This window comes from Rhea pennata, chromosome 10 (assembly GCF_028389875.1).
Source record: "Rhea pennata isolate bPtePen1 chromosome 10, bPtePen1.pri, whole genome shotgun sequence".
NCBI classification, from domain to species: Eukaryota; Metazoa; Chordata; class Aves; order Rheiformes; family Rheidae; genus Rhea; species Rhea pennata.
Genome location: NC_084672.1, coordinates 2,088,263 through 2,104,248, shown reverse-complemented (window position 1 = coordinate 2,104,248; position 15,986 = coordinate 2,088,263). Strand labels below are relative to the sequence as shown.

Sequence of the window (15,986 nt, the reverse complement as noted above, 5' to 3'; positions counted from 1 at the left end):
TATGATTGAGAATCCAGTTTTCTCAGTAAAATAAATAAATCACAACATGTTTTTTTGGCATGTTTATTTGAGCCAGTAAATCACACTTTATATCTCTATCATTTGCTGGCAGATGCTTGCTCCACCGCAGACTTCCTGTTTGCCCCTCGGTTCCTGGTTCTCCTCTGTGCATAGCTGACAAGAAATGGTACCGGGCTGGCAGCGAGGGAGAGCAGTGCAACACTGGGGCAAAGAGCCACTCTTGTCGTTGGCTTTTTGAGAGTGATGTGAAGAGAACACTTTTTATCACTTAGTAAAAAGCAGAAGAGGGGATGCTTTATGTACCTGGTTCAGCTCAATTTGTTTTTTATAAGTTGCATAACTGCAAAAAAAAAAAATGCCTTTGTGTCTCCCACCTCCGGAAGTGAAGACATAAATATGTTTGCAGTGGTGTGAATTCATTAGATTTCTCATACAGTTTTATACACTCCCAGGAATGTACTTATAAATAAAAGAGATCTTTGTGTTACCTCAAAGACCAGAGAATTAAAGTTCTCTGGCTTGGGAGAGTGGAAATCCTTAAACACTGCGTGTGCTTAAATTATATAGGGAAATTTTTATTGCAAAGTGTCCAGTAGGGATTTTTTATGTCTTTCAAATCCCATTCATGAATTTTTTTCCTTAGGTGAGGTGTTTTTGCCCCCTCTTTATTTACATTTTCTGATTTGATACTATAAGCAAGAGTTTAGTGATAACATTTATATTCGAAACTTTTTTTGACCCTTAAATGGCCCATTCTGTACTGCCTTAAGGTATCTGGCCCAGGTTTAACTACAAGTACATTATAATGTAGTGTCAACTTCTGCTCCGAGGTATTTCTAGTTGTCTTAGAACTTAAAAATTTCAACCACAATTCAACCTTTCAGCTGAGAGAAATGCATAGACTAAGAAGTGTTTCCTATGAGAAACATGCGTGCTTTTTATTTGGACAGTGAAAGAACAGAATGCAAATTTTGAAGTTCAGCATTTCTGTCCTTAAAGCATACTATTTCAAATCGATTAAATATTCCACTTTCTGTTGGTAGAACATGCTGAGTGCGACTGTTTAAGGCATTCCAGCTTGTTACTGACACTTGCTTGTTCCAGCTGAAGCCAGGGGCAAAGTTCCTGTTATCTTCACTGACATTGTATGAAAGTGGATGCTTAAACATGGCCAAGTAACTGAAGGGCACGTGTCCTCACAGAATTTTAAAAGCCCTTTCAGAAGTTGGATGAATACACAGTTAGTTTATGGCAAGCTCTCACCATGGTGCTACTGATACTTGAAACAGCTAATTTAAAGCAATATTGGATGTATTTGCATGATTTCTAATGACATTAGTGACCAGACATATCATTAGGTATTTTTTGAAATGTCTTTTGCACATATAAAAACGACAGGAAGACTTTAAGCTGCCAAGCCAACTCATGTAAAATGTTTAACTTGACATCCCATAAAATATAAATAGATTATAGAAACAAGATAATGATTTGGTAACAAATTTCTAGGAAAATATTGTTTTAAGAAATTACCCAGTCATTTACTGCTCATAATGATCGTGACATGAAGGAGGTTTTTGTTTTTTTGTTTTTGCAGCATAGAAAATGGGTGCAGCCTGGAATTAATTGCGGCTGAAAGATTACCTTTCTCTTTCTTTTTCTTCTCTCTCTCTTTTTTTTTTTTTTCTCCCCTCCTTCAAGTACACATGCACTTTCCAAAAATGCCTGTGTTAATTTTTGAAAAACTAGCTTAGCTTGAAAATCAGTATCTCCGTATTTGTACAGGAGAAGGTTGAACTGTAGTTTTACAATACAATCGGTCGTTTAGCAGGCCAGTGTGTAATCAGTTCTTCTAAAATCCACATCAGAAAGACCGGAGTGCCAGCATTTGCCACGTACAGTGCTGGTATCAGGCCTCTGCTTAACTGTCTTAGGATATCATCGTGCTCTCTGCAAAGCTGTCCCAGTGTGAAGGAAGCTTCTGAGGCAAACAATTTGTTCTGTGACTGAAGGAAAATTATTGTCACTGGATAGATATTGAAGAGAATTTTTACTGCAGAATATACACTTTAGTTAATAAGTAGTTAAATTAGCTCTGTGGAGCAGTCCCGCCGATAGAACCTCACCATTCGATTAGTATCAATTATGCTGATCCTAGAATAAGTCATAAACTTTCCCAGCCATCCATAAGATGACAGTTTTTTGTTGGATTGTTTCCATTCACCTCCAACTTTGGCTTTGGTTATGTGCTTTTCTGGAGACCCTTTTCCTATCAGTATCTGTGACCTGACCCTCTTGAGCTATATTATATCATTCCATTTTGACACCTTTTATCAAACTTTAATGAAATGACCCAGGCAAACAAATTGTCATTAAACTTTCCATCACTTTGTCCCTTGGTATCGTCTTTTATAAATTGGACAGCAAATGTTGTATTGATCTTCTCGTTCTTGCAGCTGAACTTGAAATGACCCAGACTGCTTGTTGTTTATGGCCTAGAGTTGCTTTTCCTTGACATTTCCATCCACAGCATGACATCTCTTTTGTTTTTCTTTCTTTCTTGTGGAGATGAATGAACAAGACATACGGTATCGAGACATCCTCGGTCATGGCAATGGAGGAACAGTCTACAAGTGAGTGCTGAATTTCACTTAAAATTTTTTTAAATAAAATCTAACAGCTTTTTTTTCTCCTTCATATGTGCAATAACATGTAGGTGGGCTATTGCTGCTAAGCAGAAGAAAATACAAAATATAAAAGAAATTCTAAATACAAACTTTTTAATAATTCTCTTTTCATGTTTGCAAGGTAGCTGCTTCTGGGTGCCATGAGGACTGGTGCATTTTTATTATCTTTTTAATACTTAGCTTTGAATCCCTCTTGGGTAACAAGTTAATGGTTCACAAGTGGAACTTGAAATGTCCTGAAGCGTAATGAATTGCCTTCGATATTTGCAATACCATTATTCTTGCTTGCTTACCACGCCCTTTGCTAGCCCGACAGTGCGAGTGACACCAGCAGGATGTGATGACACCTGTGACTCTGTGTTTCTCTGGCAATTCAAAATTAGTAAATATCCTTTCTCTGTTGCAGTGACTTCCCTCCCTTATGAGCAGCTTCACACACAGGCTGATGAATATATTAAATTATCAACTCCCCCAAATTTTGGTCGTGAAGCTTATACCCTGCAGCCAGTATTAATTTTAATATTGTAAAGATTATAATAGCAGAGATATAGTTTTCTCGACAGGAAAGACTTTCTCATGCATAGTGCAAAGTTTAAACTACATAATGTAATATCTGGTACTTAATAGTCTGCAGTGGTGTATGAAAAATATTCCACTAGGAATTAAGAAATCCATACTTTGTAAGAAAAGCCCTGAGGGAGTAATAAAGGTTTCCTCCAGAGAGCTATTTACCATATACAGTAACCCAGCATCCCATTATGATTTTGTTTATACCTTAGATATTTTAACTTCGATATTAACTTTTTTAAAAAAATGTTTTAAAAGCTACTGTGCATTTCATTTAGTTTCTAATTGTTTGCCAATGTTGTGAAACTGCAAGATTTGGTCTCCTTGCGGAAGATTCAATGAAAATGGGCTTCCAAAACTTTTAAGGGAAAAAACTAGTTTTTGAATGGACTCTTCAGAAATTAGGTTAGCCTTGTAGATGGAATGTAGCCCAGAAAACTCACAGACATTCTCTTGTAGAAGGATACTCCTAAACCAAGAAACTTGTGGAAATTATGATGTTCTCTTATTTTACAAGAAAGCAGCTTTGAGAAAAAGTTTTGCACTTTACAGCGCAGTCAATGACTTATTGCTGTTTTTTGTTTTGGAGGAGTTTCCTTCCCTTCTCCTGTACTGATCCAGGTGCAAGTGGGAGAAGCACTGAAAAGGAGAGCCATGTGCTCTGATGCTTGAGGAAGGCATTGAAGCCCATTTAGGGAAAGGAATGTCCAACAGAACAGGGAAATCTGCACAGGATTGTCAGCCTCTTACCTCTGTCTTCTAACATAACTGTATTTAATGTCTGTCGTGCTCTCAGTGTTTCTGTCTCACTCTAGCTTTTGCAGCCATAGCACAGGGGCTTCACTTCCTGTGCCCACAAATATTTTTTTGAGCTTGTTTAGCAGGTATCTTCAGCATGCTAAAGTTCAGTGCCTTCAGTCCCGCACTATATGGACCTTGTTTTGATACTGCTGGTCATTTTGAACCTCACTAAAGGTTCTGAAATTGCAGTACAGGGTATGTTAGGGAAGAGGAGATGATGATAGTGGTAAATGACGTGAAGGTGCAGGGAGGGAGATGAAAGGAAGGAGAAACCTGCAGAGAGTGAAAAATTGAGACAATTGGAGAAGAGTTTGGAAGGGTGAGACAGGCAGAGAAGAGGAGAACTTCTGTGTGCTTTGCTAATCTTCTTGCATTAAGACCCTGCTGAACTTTGCATCCAGTTGTCAGCTTGTCTGAGTTCCTTGGTCACAAGAAACAGCTCCACTCCGTGTTTGCTCTGTGTCTGTAGTCTGTAAAATGATACAGTGCTTTTAGGTGAAGAGGGTGGTATTAAAATGTCTCATTCTTTAATAATATTGTCACTTACATAGTATGTGCTCTATGTTTTGCAAAATTCATACAAGAAGTTTGAATTAAATGCCGTGTAAAGCCAAACTTGCACCTTTTGACTTCACTGCCCTTCAAAAATGCAAGAAATAGTTGTGTGTCTGCTCTTTGTTTAATATTTTTTACAAAAATGTTTTTCTCTTCCAAGGACTAATACTTTACTAAGAGTTTGCAAGAGTGATAAAGGGACAGAGGCATGAATGCTCAAGGAACAGCAGATTATAGCACAGGAGGGAATGCATAACACTTCTGGCAGCTTTTCTACATTGACTTGCAGCACTGTGTGGGCTGATTCTGTCATTTGCTTTGTTTCGTGTTTTTTTGAGTATCCCAATTGCCTTGGAATTGGGAAAGTAAAAAATTTTTAACTGTAAAAACATGACTGCTATGTTAGGGAAGATATTCCTACTTGCCTTTCTTTTTCCTTTTTATGTTCGTATTTTAAATTATCAATTGCTGCAGCCTAAGAGTATTTTCTGCAGCACGAGCGTCATCCCGCGTTGTTTCAGAGAAAGCACACCGTTCTCCTGTGAGGTTAGTTGACCCGTTCCTGAGGTCCGACACTTTTGGTAATGCGAATAGTAGCAGATAATGAATCTGAAATATATTTTGTCTGGAAGCTAGACTAAGGTAGGCTTATCTGTCAGATGTTCCCGTATTTGCTTCTTGTTCCGTTGGATTCGAGAGTTATACCACGTTACTCTCTCATCCCCGAAGAGCTGCTGCTTGCTGCAGTTACCATACTGTGGTGAGGTGCCACCTCAAAGACAAAGCAGGCGCAACTCCCTCTTTTGGGACACTTACCCCTGTTTAATGGGGAGCCTTGCTAAAGGAGCATCTGTGTAACACAATCCACTAAGAAACTGTGAAATGGAATACTTACGCGTAGCTGGGTTGCACTAGTCATAGATAGCAGCCCACATATATTTTATTCCAGTAAATCAATGAACATTTGTCAAATAAAATTAATTGCAAACGTTTGGCTGTTTTCCTCTTCAAGCATTCTATGCTGAGGGTTTGCCTCAGAAGAGGCTGTGTGTAGTATTGATTTGAATCTAAAGAACGAGTGTGTGTATGTGGTATCTTTTTTTTTCCCCCTCCCTCTTTTCAGTACTTCACACTAAGTCATATCCATTATGGCAATGATATATTATCAGCATTCAGCAAACAAGATAGTGTGTTGCAGGTCGCTGAGCAAAAATTTTAAGCCTCTCTTTCCATGTGAATTAACTACTATTGAAATAGTTTATTGAGATTGAAGTATTGATCACTTTTTCATGCTAACCTTGGCTTAAGGGGGATGGGGGAAAGGGAGGTGTTTTTGTTCTCTTTGGAAGATGCTATGTTTATTTAGAAAATATATTTCATTTACTTGGGTTCTTTACAACTGCAACTGCTTTATTGCTTGGAGAAGAGGTATCTTAGCTTTTTTTTTTTTTTTATGACAGTATAATTATACTTTAGAAATACACTTGATTACTGTGTGTAGCAAAATTGTTCCAGTATATTGGCTTGGCCAATATTGCTATACAAACAACTTTTCAGTCAATTGAGTCTGGTAAAAATCAATACTTTATTGCAATACTTTTAGTGAGAACTTGCTGAATCTAAATGTTTTTCCCTTTGTGAAAAGAGAAGGGATTTTGGTTGGTTGACGTCCTGCTTTTCCCCAGCTTTTTAGTATGCTCTTCTCTTAATTAAGGAATGATAGAAATTGTAGAGTTGGATCCTGCAAATACATGCTATTTGATTGTTTCAATATAAAGATCTGACGTAGAATGGAAGTGTGTGCTGTGTCCTGAGTGAAGATTGTCAGGGAAAGCGATGAGATCTGCAGTAGCAAAGACTGAAAGCATCTTTCTCTTTTGTTTATAGGTCATTCAAATTGGTTTACATTATTAACTAGCATTTCCACTTTACCTTGAGTATTCTAGGCCCGATTCTGTGAACTCTTGGAAACCCCTAGCTACCACTGATTTCATAGAGTTTTGCACGATATAAGATTGACCCCACGACTGTTACGTTGGTAGACGTTTTAGCTTTCCAGCTTTGCAACAAACTCTAATTTTTATCAACTATTTTATAGAGGCTGATAGGATGGGGAATGTACAGTGCTGACTGCTTCATGGCAGAAAAAAAAATACTTGCATATCAGTGCATCTAGGGTATTTACTTAAATTGCTTTTTGAAAAAATAATTCACTGGTAGGTCCAAAAGATTTTTAAATGAGGGGCTTCTCTATCTTTTAGTTTGGTCATTGGCTGTAGAACTCCGAGAAGCCATGTTTTGGTAACATTGCTCCTTTACTTCAGTGAAATAATGTTAACATTACAAATCAAAATGTGATGTATGCACTCTGCCAGCCAGTCCCAGAATTGGCTACGTTAAATTGTCTAGAATGAAAATACTTAGCTATATAACACAATAGAAGTACGTATCTCTGGCAAATAATTAGTCTGAAGTTGGTCACTTGTGTGACTTATCTAGAGTATTGAAGTGGGGCACCTGGGATATTTTTATCTCATGTGTTCTAGTTTTTGCTTTAAAATTGTAAATAATGAATGAAATTTTCAAAGAATTATTTTTAGGTGATGGTCACTGTAGTGTTTAGGGTTTTTTTGTTTTTTAGATTTTTTTTTTTTTTACTGTGTGTATGGCATGTAAATCTTTTGGATTCTGTTAGAGAAGTCTTCAGTAGCAGCAACTGGATCACTCTGTACTACGATAAACATAAAATCCCAATGATGTCATAATTTGTGAAATTACCTAATATCTAGAAAGGAGAGGCAGGGGAGAGGGAAAATTGGTCATCATCTTGACAAAATGCCGTTAAACCAGACGGTTTCTCTATAAGTTGAGTAATTGGAAGAGAAGTGGCTGTTGATGATGTACCGGCCAGAAGAATCGTATAGCTAGGGAAAATACGGATAAATGCCGAAGCTTAATTTGTTTGAGCAATTTACTTGAGCAATTTTGCTGTTCACTTGAGTTGTACATTCCAGCATGTGCCTGTTTCTTTATTCTCTATTTCAACCAACCTTGGGGTGCCCCATTAACACATTACACATAGTGTGTGGCAAGACAGCTGGGAAGTTGATATCTCTTGCAAGACAGCCTGCAAACTGTGCTAACCAAGTATATTGCAGATTCTCTGTACCATTAGCAGGGAAAAGTAGTATCAGTTCTGGAATGAGGAAGTTCGAGGTGATTTTGCTCAGTTTGAGAGTAAAGAAAGGTGGAGGTGATTTAGCTGTGTGTGCTGGGATGGTGATGGAATAGCTGGAATTTATCATTGTGTCGTGTAACTTTGGCTGTGCAATGTTTACTGTCTCTGGCTTGTCTCTGTGCTTCTGTTGCAAGACACCGGTGCTTTTTCAGTGTACCTAGTGTCTTGAAGGAGCTGTCTCAGAAGTGTCTCTGCAGTGCAAGTGTATTCTTCAAAAAATATCATGTACCTCTCAAATGTTGCTGAAAGCTAGTCTCTGAATTTAAGCAGTGTTCTCCTCTTGTAGCCTTTTTGAAGTTCTCCTGCCCTTCTGATCATTGCCATTTTTCTACGTGAATCAACAATACAGTAATAATAATTTGCCCTTCTTTAAAATACTTCCATACATAGATGTGCTTTTTACGAAGGAGGCTAATGTCATTGTCTGCGTAAAAACAGAAACGTAAGGAATTAACGCCGCTCCTCCACCCCCCAAGCTAGCCAAGTAGTGCCAGAGTCTGGAACTGAGCCTGTTTCTGCTGGTTTCTAGTCCAGAATGCTGTCAGCTCAGTCACACTGCTTCCCATGTATTGTATTTCCCATAGGAGGTTCTCATTGCACTTTATAAACGTTGCCCATCCCAGCATAGTGCTATCATGTAGGTCTGAAAAATGAAGTACAAGAAAATTAAATATTTTGATCAACATTCCAACAAACCTGTGGCTACGTGAAGTGTGAACATCACATCTCCATTCTTGTGTTAGAGCTGCAGTTTACTTTCCTATCTTTCCTTTCCCAGATTGCATTCACTTTCTGTTTCTCTTGGTTACTCCATTTTATTTTTAGTTGCACTGAAAAGCATTATAACAATAATAGCTAGAGTAAGTTGGAAATACACCGCAAAATTTCTGTATATTATAATTTCAGTTTAAACAAGACTGACCAGTGATTGCTGTTCACTTATTTCTTTTGACCTCAGCCATCGCTTGCCTGCCTCATAAAATCTGTTATGCACAAAAGTGCATAAAATGAAGATAAAGTACCTCCTTCAAGTCTGACAAAAACCATTCCTTTGCAGAATGGTAGCTGCAGTGAAAGTAAATAAATGAATGGACAGCAATCACAGCCTAGTTGATGAAACTGTTCAATTAAAGCACAGGCATTTACATGGTGTAATTTCCCTAAATTGCCAATGAGCCCCTTTAGACACAACCAGTGTTCAAATTGATTTCAGCATTGATTTTGGCTGAAGCTGATAAATTTCTGCTTGTTAGTTAAAGTAATTTTGCAGAAGACTTTGTACTGCAGTATTGAAGTGTTCATTTAGCTGATGGTTAAAAGAGGAGTTATTTACAGAGGGTTCTACTGTTGTTCTGAGATGGGACAATTCCCCGATCATCTTTTTACTTTTAATTTTTTAGGCTTCAGTATACCAATCAATAGGTTATTGAAACTGATTAAAATGTATCCAGCCAGCTGCCTATGGTGGTTTAATTAGAAACTGGATGATTCTTAAATTAAAGTTGTTTTGTTTGCATTGTATGCCCATGGTCCAGAGGATTAAGTGGAGAGTAATCCTGAAAATTTAAGCTGCTTTTGTTTACTAGCGAGTGAGATGATGTGTAAGCATACTGCAACTTTCTTTGCAGCTTGCCCTGACTGGGGAGATGCACAGATTTATTTGTAACAAACAAAATGGTAACAGGGAATTGATGGGATTTGCAACAACCAAGTTATGCCAAGTTCATAGACATTGTTCCCTAACGTAGAGTACTACTTTAGATAATGGTTTTGCTTATAGAAGTGAACATGAATTGATAAGGAATGGAAGAACATGTATTCATGTAGAAATCGCTTTTTTTTTTTTTCCATTATACTGGGAGAACTTCTCAATGTTGTTTGTTAAACTCTCCTTAATATCAGTTTGTATCTGTAAAGAACAGTGAATGGAACAAAGAAGGCAAGACTTGATTTTTATTTTTTTTCCATTTCTGTTTATCCCAGATTCTTTGAAAATGTTCAGTCAAAGTGCTAGAAAGTAACTGCTCAGATATTCACTAGTTACCATGGAATATAATGATTAGTCAACCATATCCCATTCTGATGTGCAGCTGTTTTCTGTGTACATCACTACAACTGTTTTACTGATAATGGCACGGAATAATGCAAGGGCCCAGTTCTAGTCTGTGTCATTTCTGATGTGTGGCTTATCACTAAGTGTGATCCAGTAGTGATTGAGCAGAGTAACGTTGTGATGTTTCTGCTCTTATCTGCTCTTGGGAGAGATACATAGTTGTGAGCCTCCTTTGGGTAGGACTTTAGATAGTGTTTGGATGAAGGTTTTTTTTGTTTTGAGCACTTGTTTATTCAGTGCTGTGAATTGTCATGGCTCTTTGGATACTTCATTCTGCGTTCACTTGCTCGGGTTCCTAGAGAGCCTGTTCATGGGCAGAACAGGAGTGCAGTAATTTCTTGCAGATGTTTGCTGTGTCAAGTCCGAACCAAAACTTTGATGTTTCTACTTGAAACTGAACCATGATTAGAAAAAAAACATGGATTTTTAAGTATTGTAATAAATGCCTAGAAAACTTCTGCTTCCTGGATTCAGTTCTCTTTTCCAGTACTGGTCGAGGAATTACTGAACAGCTCTGTGTTTCTTCTGGAAATTGTCATGCTATGAGTGTCTTGAATGTAACTCTTGAACAAGTGTTTTGATAATGCAGAAAGTGCAGCTTTAGGTCTCCTTGTGGAGAGATGTGAAGATCTAAATAGCCATAACCATAGCTGCTGCATGCTTTTCAGCTCACTCTCCGGTTCAAACCTCTTCCAAAGATTGTGATGGGTTAACTTGGTAGCAGCAGGCTTTATGCTGTATCAGCTAATATCTGTCCATGTCAGTCTAAGCTTACGACCGCTCTGCTATCTTCTGTCCTCTTTCAGCTATTTTACAGCCAGCAGCAGCAGTATATTCCTGCATCTAATCTGGTTTGCTTCGGTGTTCATGAGTGGCCAAGCACTGCTGATGGTGAAAGCACAGGTGGACATGGTGCTTGAGAAGACTAAGTGCTCTCTGTGGTTATTCCTTCCTGTCTGTACTGGTCACTCTAAGGAGCAGGAACCAAATGGCAATGGAGTGGATACAAGGAGAAAGATTTGTAATCTGGTTTTAGAGGATGGCTCTGAATGTTTGGCTGCAGTGGAAGATTAATGTAAATGGTAACAGATGGAAATAGTAGTAGATTAGAGAATAAAAGAGATGAGGGATCTATTTGTTATGGTTAGGCTTGAATGCCAAGGCCTTCTCTTTCCAATAGAGATGGGGTAAGTGAGACATTTTACTATTGCACACTTTTTTAATGTGGCTTCTAGTGCCAATTTTACTCTTCTGAAAAGTTTAAAATTTAGATACAAGTATTTTTGTTTGTTTTCTAGCTTAACAACAAATCATTTTGCAATCAGTGTTCAAGCATCTGTAATGGGATTTTAGATAGAAGGAAGGTTGGCGTAGATTGCTGTTTGAACTGGCACAGTCCCCGTAAAAGCTCCTTTTCACAACTGCTGTGCACTTTGGATTTCCTGGTTTAACAGCCAGAGAGTCAGGCTAATGTGTTTGTCTATTGCAGGAGGCAACAACTGTCAAAGTGTTTATTTCCTAGAAACAATTTGAATCTGTTTCCTTAGATGGCCATTTGAGTACGTGACAGCTCTGATTAGAATGCCAGGGTCTGACCAGGAGCATGACAGACACTGGTAGTACGGGGAGAGGGGCAGAAAAGGAAAAAAAAAATAACAATAAACCAAATCTGTGGGTGATTTGCTGCATATAGTTTGCAGCTGGTGACTAGCATGTCATTCTGTAATGCATAACACTTAGCAAATTTTATTCATCTTGTGTAATGTAATGATATAGTCATTTTGCTCTAGATTATTTCTCACAGGGCAGGAAAATGTTCAGTTTATTTGACTTTATTCAGTGCCCTTACATCTGGAGGTGCTGCTTGCTATCACAGTCACTTTTGGGGTTAATTCTTAAACTCAAATGAAACCTAGGGCTTCTGTGTGTATAGTGATTTGTGTTATACTTTGCCTCAGTCCCAGAGACCTTTTTCCTGCCTGTTCTTGTGTGTGTCATCACAGCGACCCTCTGCTGAGGGAGAGTCCAGAGGACTCTCTGCAACTCGTTAGTGCAGTACTGTGGGTGAGCTGATACAGATATGGGTAAACTAAACAGTATCTGCAGTTCTTGCTGAGTGGAATTATACACTGACATTTTTAACAGATGTGTATAATGAACAGATACCAAGGTGTGAAGGTAGGAAGAGAAAGAGGATGCACCTAGGAGAAAAAAAGCCTCAATATTTACTTTGCAGATATATGAACTGAAAGATAGCGAAAAGGAAGCGAGTTTATGGTCTAATCTCAGGAGAGAATGACTGTGATGACATTAGTAGTCACATGTATCTAAGGGCAGAATTCATTGCATTAATCTGGAAGAGGAAATTTGGCAATTCCATGACTTGCTTAAGTTCAGCTTAAATTCCTGGGGAAACACTTTTTTCTCTAGAGAAATTGTTTTTGGCACAGTGGAATCACAGTCTAGACAAAAGTTTAAAAATCTGTGCCAGCTTTATTGAGGAGAAGTGTTGTCATTTGAACTCTTCCTGAGCCTTGAAGTTTTGCCTCAGTCAGTATGAAGATTTCAGGAAAAATTTAGTCAAAACTGGTAGAATTGTTGTGATCTTCTGTCGTCTTGTATTAAGGAAGTAGGTTAATTGAGCTATCATAATACTTACTGGATTTTCATTACCTCTTGACTTGTCTGTTCTCCTCGTTTTGGGAGTGTTCATGTGCAAAATCTAGAAATCTGATAAAACTTGAAAAGTATTTTTAAAGAATGAGGTATCTGAGAAGTATGTTGTGATTCTGAAAATAAGCTAGTAGCAAAAGGGTTCGGAGAAGATATAGATTTCTTCATACATGGGTGAGATAGCCTTTTCTGTATAATTCCATCACTAGGGTAATGACCTCAATAGCTTTTCTGATTGTCTTTACACACACAGTCTGTTCCCAGATGCCAGCATTACCAGCCCGGTTTGGGAAGGAGAGAACAGCCAACACTGGAGAAACAGCGGGCTTGAGACTACCTAGTGAAGCTGCATGTATTCACATCCATGGATGGTATTCATCTGCAGGTGCTGAAGGAGACAGTTGATTTCATTATGAGGCTGCTGTCTGTCATCTGTGAAAAATCATGACAAAGCCAAACTCTTCCAGGTAGTGGCAGATGATATGCAGGGGACAGTGGCCTCAGGATCTGGGAAGTTCAGATTGGAAATTAGGAAAAATTTTTTTGCAAGGAAGATGGTGCAGTGCTGGAACAGCTTATGAGACAGGTGGGGGCTTCTCCATCCTTCAGTGCGGCTAGCCTGAGCCGTACTAGGCTTACCCAGTGCTCCAGTTGTGCTTCATGTGGGAAACTGGGTTAGATAGCGGGCAGAGGACCCTTGCAAACAACTTTCCAGTGGTCCTACTGAAAGCAGCACATCTAAAAGCAGAATGACCGAGGAAGCCCCAAGGCTTTGTGTTAGCCAGTAGAGCTGCAGCAGAAGCACATTTATGGCGTTGGCCATATGTTCATGTGGTACCTTGGCTGGAGGGGGAGCGTTGCTTCCCTGTTCCTCAGCAGTCACATCGCTAATGTAACAGCACTGTCAGTATATCATTTTGTCATATTTGCTGATGTTAGTTATATTTCTAGAAGGGAAGGGACTGACTCATTGGCATAGCAGACAGGTCATGGCTTTCCCTTGAATCATTTGGTCTTGCCAAGGAATATCTTATTGATCAGAAAGTGTTTCCATGGCTATTGGGGAAAACAGAAAAATATATTCTAGTGGCCAGAGTGAACAGGTGGGAAGCAGGATCTTCTATGTAGTAGGCTGTTGCAGGCTTCTTCAATGCTTTTTTTTATAACAACATTGGTAAATGCGTTTGTAAGATGATAAAGTAATCCTAATGAATCGTTGCTTCTAGGAAGAGAGAATGTTTTGAATTTTTCGGAGAGTATTAAACTCTCTTCAACTTGTAGTTGAAGGTGTTACATGTTTTAGGAAAAGCTGTTTGAAAAAGCTCAAGGATCTTTGCCCGCTCAGTCCGCGCTTCGGACATGATCATCCTTAAACCATTAATATGTGGTCAAATGCATAGAATTACAAATAAGAATGAACTGAAAGTTGCAGTTTCTCTCTGGTGCCTGCATGTTGAAACTTAAAGCTCTTTGTTGGTCCTAAAAGTCATAGCACAATTGCAGCAAGTAGTGCAGCTCCCCGCTGTGCTTTTGGGTAAAATTTCTCACAGGAAGAATACAAAATAGGCTTAGCAAGTTAAAATAGGGAGAAAATTTGTTTAATATGTATGCTATTATTATTAAGAAGATTGTGTGTGCTCTGTCTTTTTTTTTTAACTGTTGAAGTGTAGTGCATGACTGCTATAGAAACTTAATGTCTACTCAATGTATGAAACTTCTAACATGAAAGTTAGGATGAGGTATGATTTGTTTTGTAAACAGGATTGAGCCAAACCATCTAACACTTATCCTTTGGTTTTCTTTGCTGTAGGAAGAAAACCTTAGGAAGAACAAAGCAATAGGAAATTCAGCCATTATCTTTTTCCTTCTTTTAACAGATACCACCTGCTTTTGATGCATTCATTTTTTTTTTTTTAATTTGCTTTCCTGTAGAAATACTTTGTGCATACTGGGGGAGTGGGGAAGGAGAGATGTGGAGGAGTTGGCAGTTCCCCCAAGCCCCGTTCTAGTTTCCCGTTACGTTGACGGGTGTTTTTTGGAGCATGAGGGATGCGTGCACCGAACTTCACAGTCCATCAGAAACTTGCTCGGCTTGGCTGGAGGGCTCTGGTCGGGCACAGTGCACGCTTGCTCACGGTGCCTTTCCTGTTCCCCAGGATCACCTGGCTTTTGCCACTGAGCTGGGCAAACTGCTTTTGCAGTGTTCCCTGGGGGAGACTTGATTCTTCAGAGTAGAGGAGACAAAGTTATGCTAAAGGACTTGGCTTGCATGAGTCCCTCCGGGCTTTGTGTGTCTAGGGATATGGTTAATAGTCAAGGTTAATAAAATATTTGACGCAATTGTGCCAGTCTTGCTTAGAAGCTGCTCATTGTAATGGATGTAGAGGGCTCAGAATGATGAACTCTAATGGGAATGTGAGCAAAGAGATTTAAATTTCTTTCCCAGTGGGGATGATTCAAAATATGCAGTTGTTGAAGTTGGCCTTTGCTTTACTTACACAACGTGCTGCGGCTTTAGGCAAACCTCTTGGAATCGCGTACCTTGCCTTTTCGCCAGAACATCCAGAAAAGGGAAGGTCGGCCGTGTCTGGCTCTTGGGCTCCAGGCAGCGCCGCGTGGGGCTCGCTTCGAAGCCTCGGTGGCTCCTGTGCCGTGAGCCAGGGCAAGGGAGACCGCCCTCCAAAACTCCTGCACCCTCGCTGGCCTCCCGCTTCCCTGCTCCGTTCCTACCCTCTCCCCACAGCTTTCTGCCACCTTGCCTTTGTTGCTGGAAAGCTTTTCTTTTCTGGGGTCATCTGAAAGCTACTTTCTATCCTCCATTCCACCCCCCCCCCATTCTCCTACCCCTTAGACTTTCTCCTTTTGTGAAACCTAGAAAGAAAAAAGAGTTGTTTGAGTTATTCATTTGGTTTAATTAAACACTACTCTCTTAACTGGTCCCTGCACCAGATACTCCTAATAAATATTAGGAGTGCACCGGCGTTTACACCTTCTTGCCAAGTTGTTCGCCTTTCTTCTCATCTGGCAATATTAAATTGCTTATTTGATATAGTGCAGGTTTTTTTCCCCCCCCCCTTATCTGCACTGGACACAGAAGTTAAAATGTACTTCTCGGCATCAAGAAGGAGTGGTTTCTTTCCATGAAAAATCTTCAGTTTCTGGAGAAAATTAATATGAGTTATTTGAAGTCTCTTAAGACTTAGATGCAGTTTTCAACTCTGTTTCCCTTTACTGCCCCCCAATGAAGGTGTCCCTGCAGATGAACTGAAGGTATCTGCACTTTTTTGTACTGCCCACACCTCTTACGGACAGGCAGCAACTGTTTTATTCAGAC

At 39.3% G+C, this 15,986-nt stretch overlaps 1 protein-coding gene across 3 annotated transcripts in view; it reads left to right on the top strand.

Moving 5' to 3' along the window:
• The window catches only part of MAP2K5 (mitogen-activated protein kinase kinase 5), a 142,418-nt gene that overhangs the window by 28,766 nt on the left and 97,666 nt on the right, over positions 1-15,986 (top strand). For all 3 annotated transcript variants that reach the window (XM_062583859.1, XM_062583858.1, XM_062583860.1), the window contains exon 8: positions 2,587-2,651. In XM_062583859.1, coding sequence (XP_062439843.1) covers positions 2,587-2,651 — 65 coding nt within the window. The remainder of the gene's footprint in view (positions 1-2,586; positions 2,652-15,986) is intronic.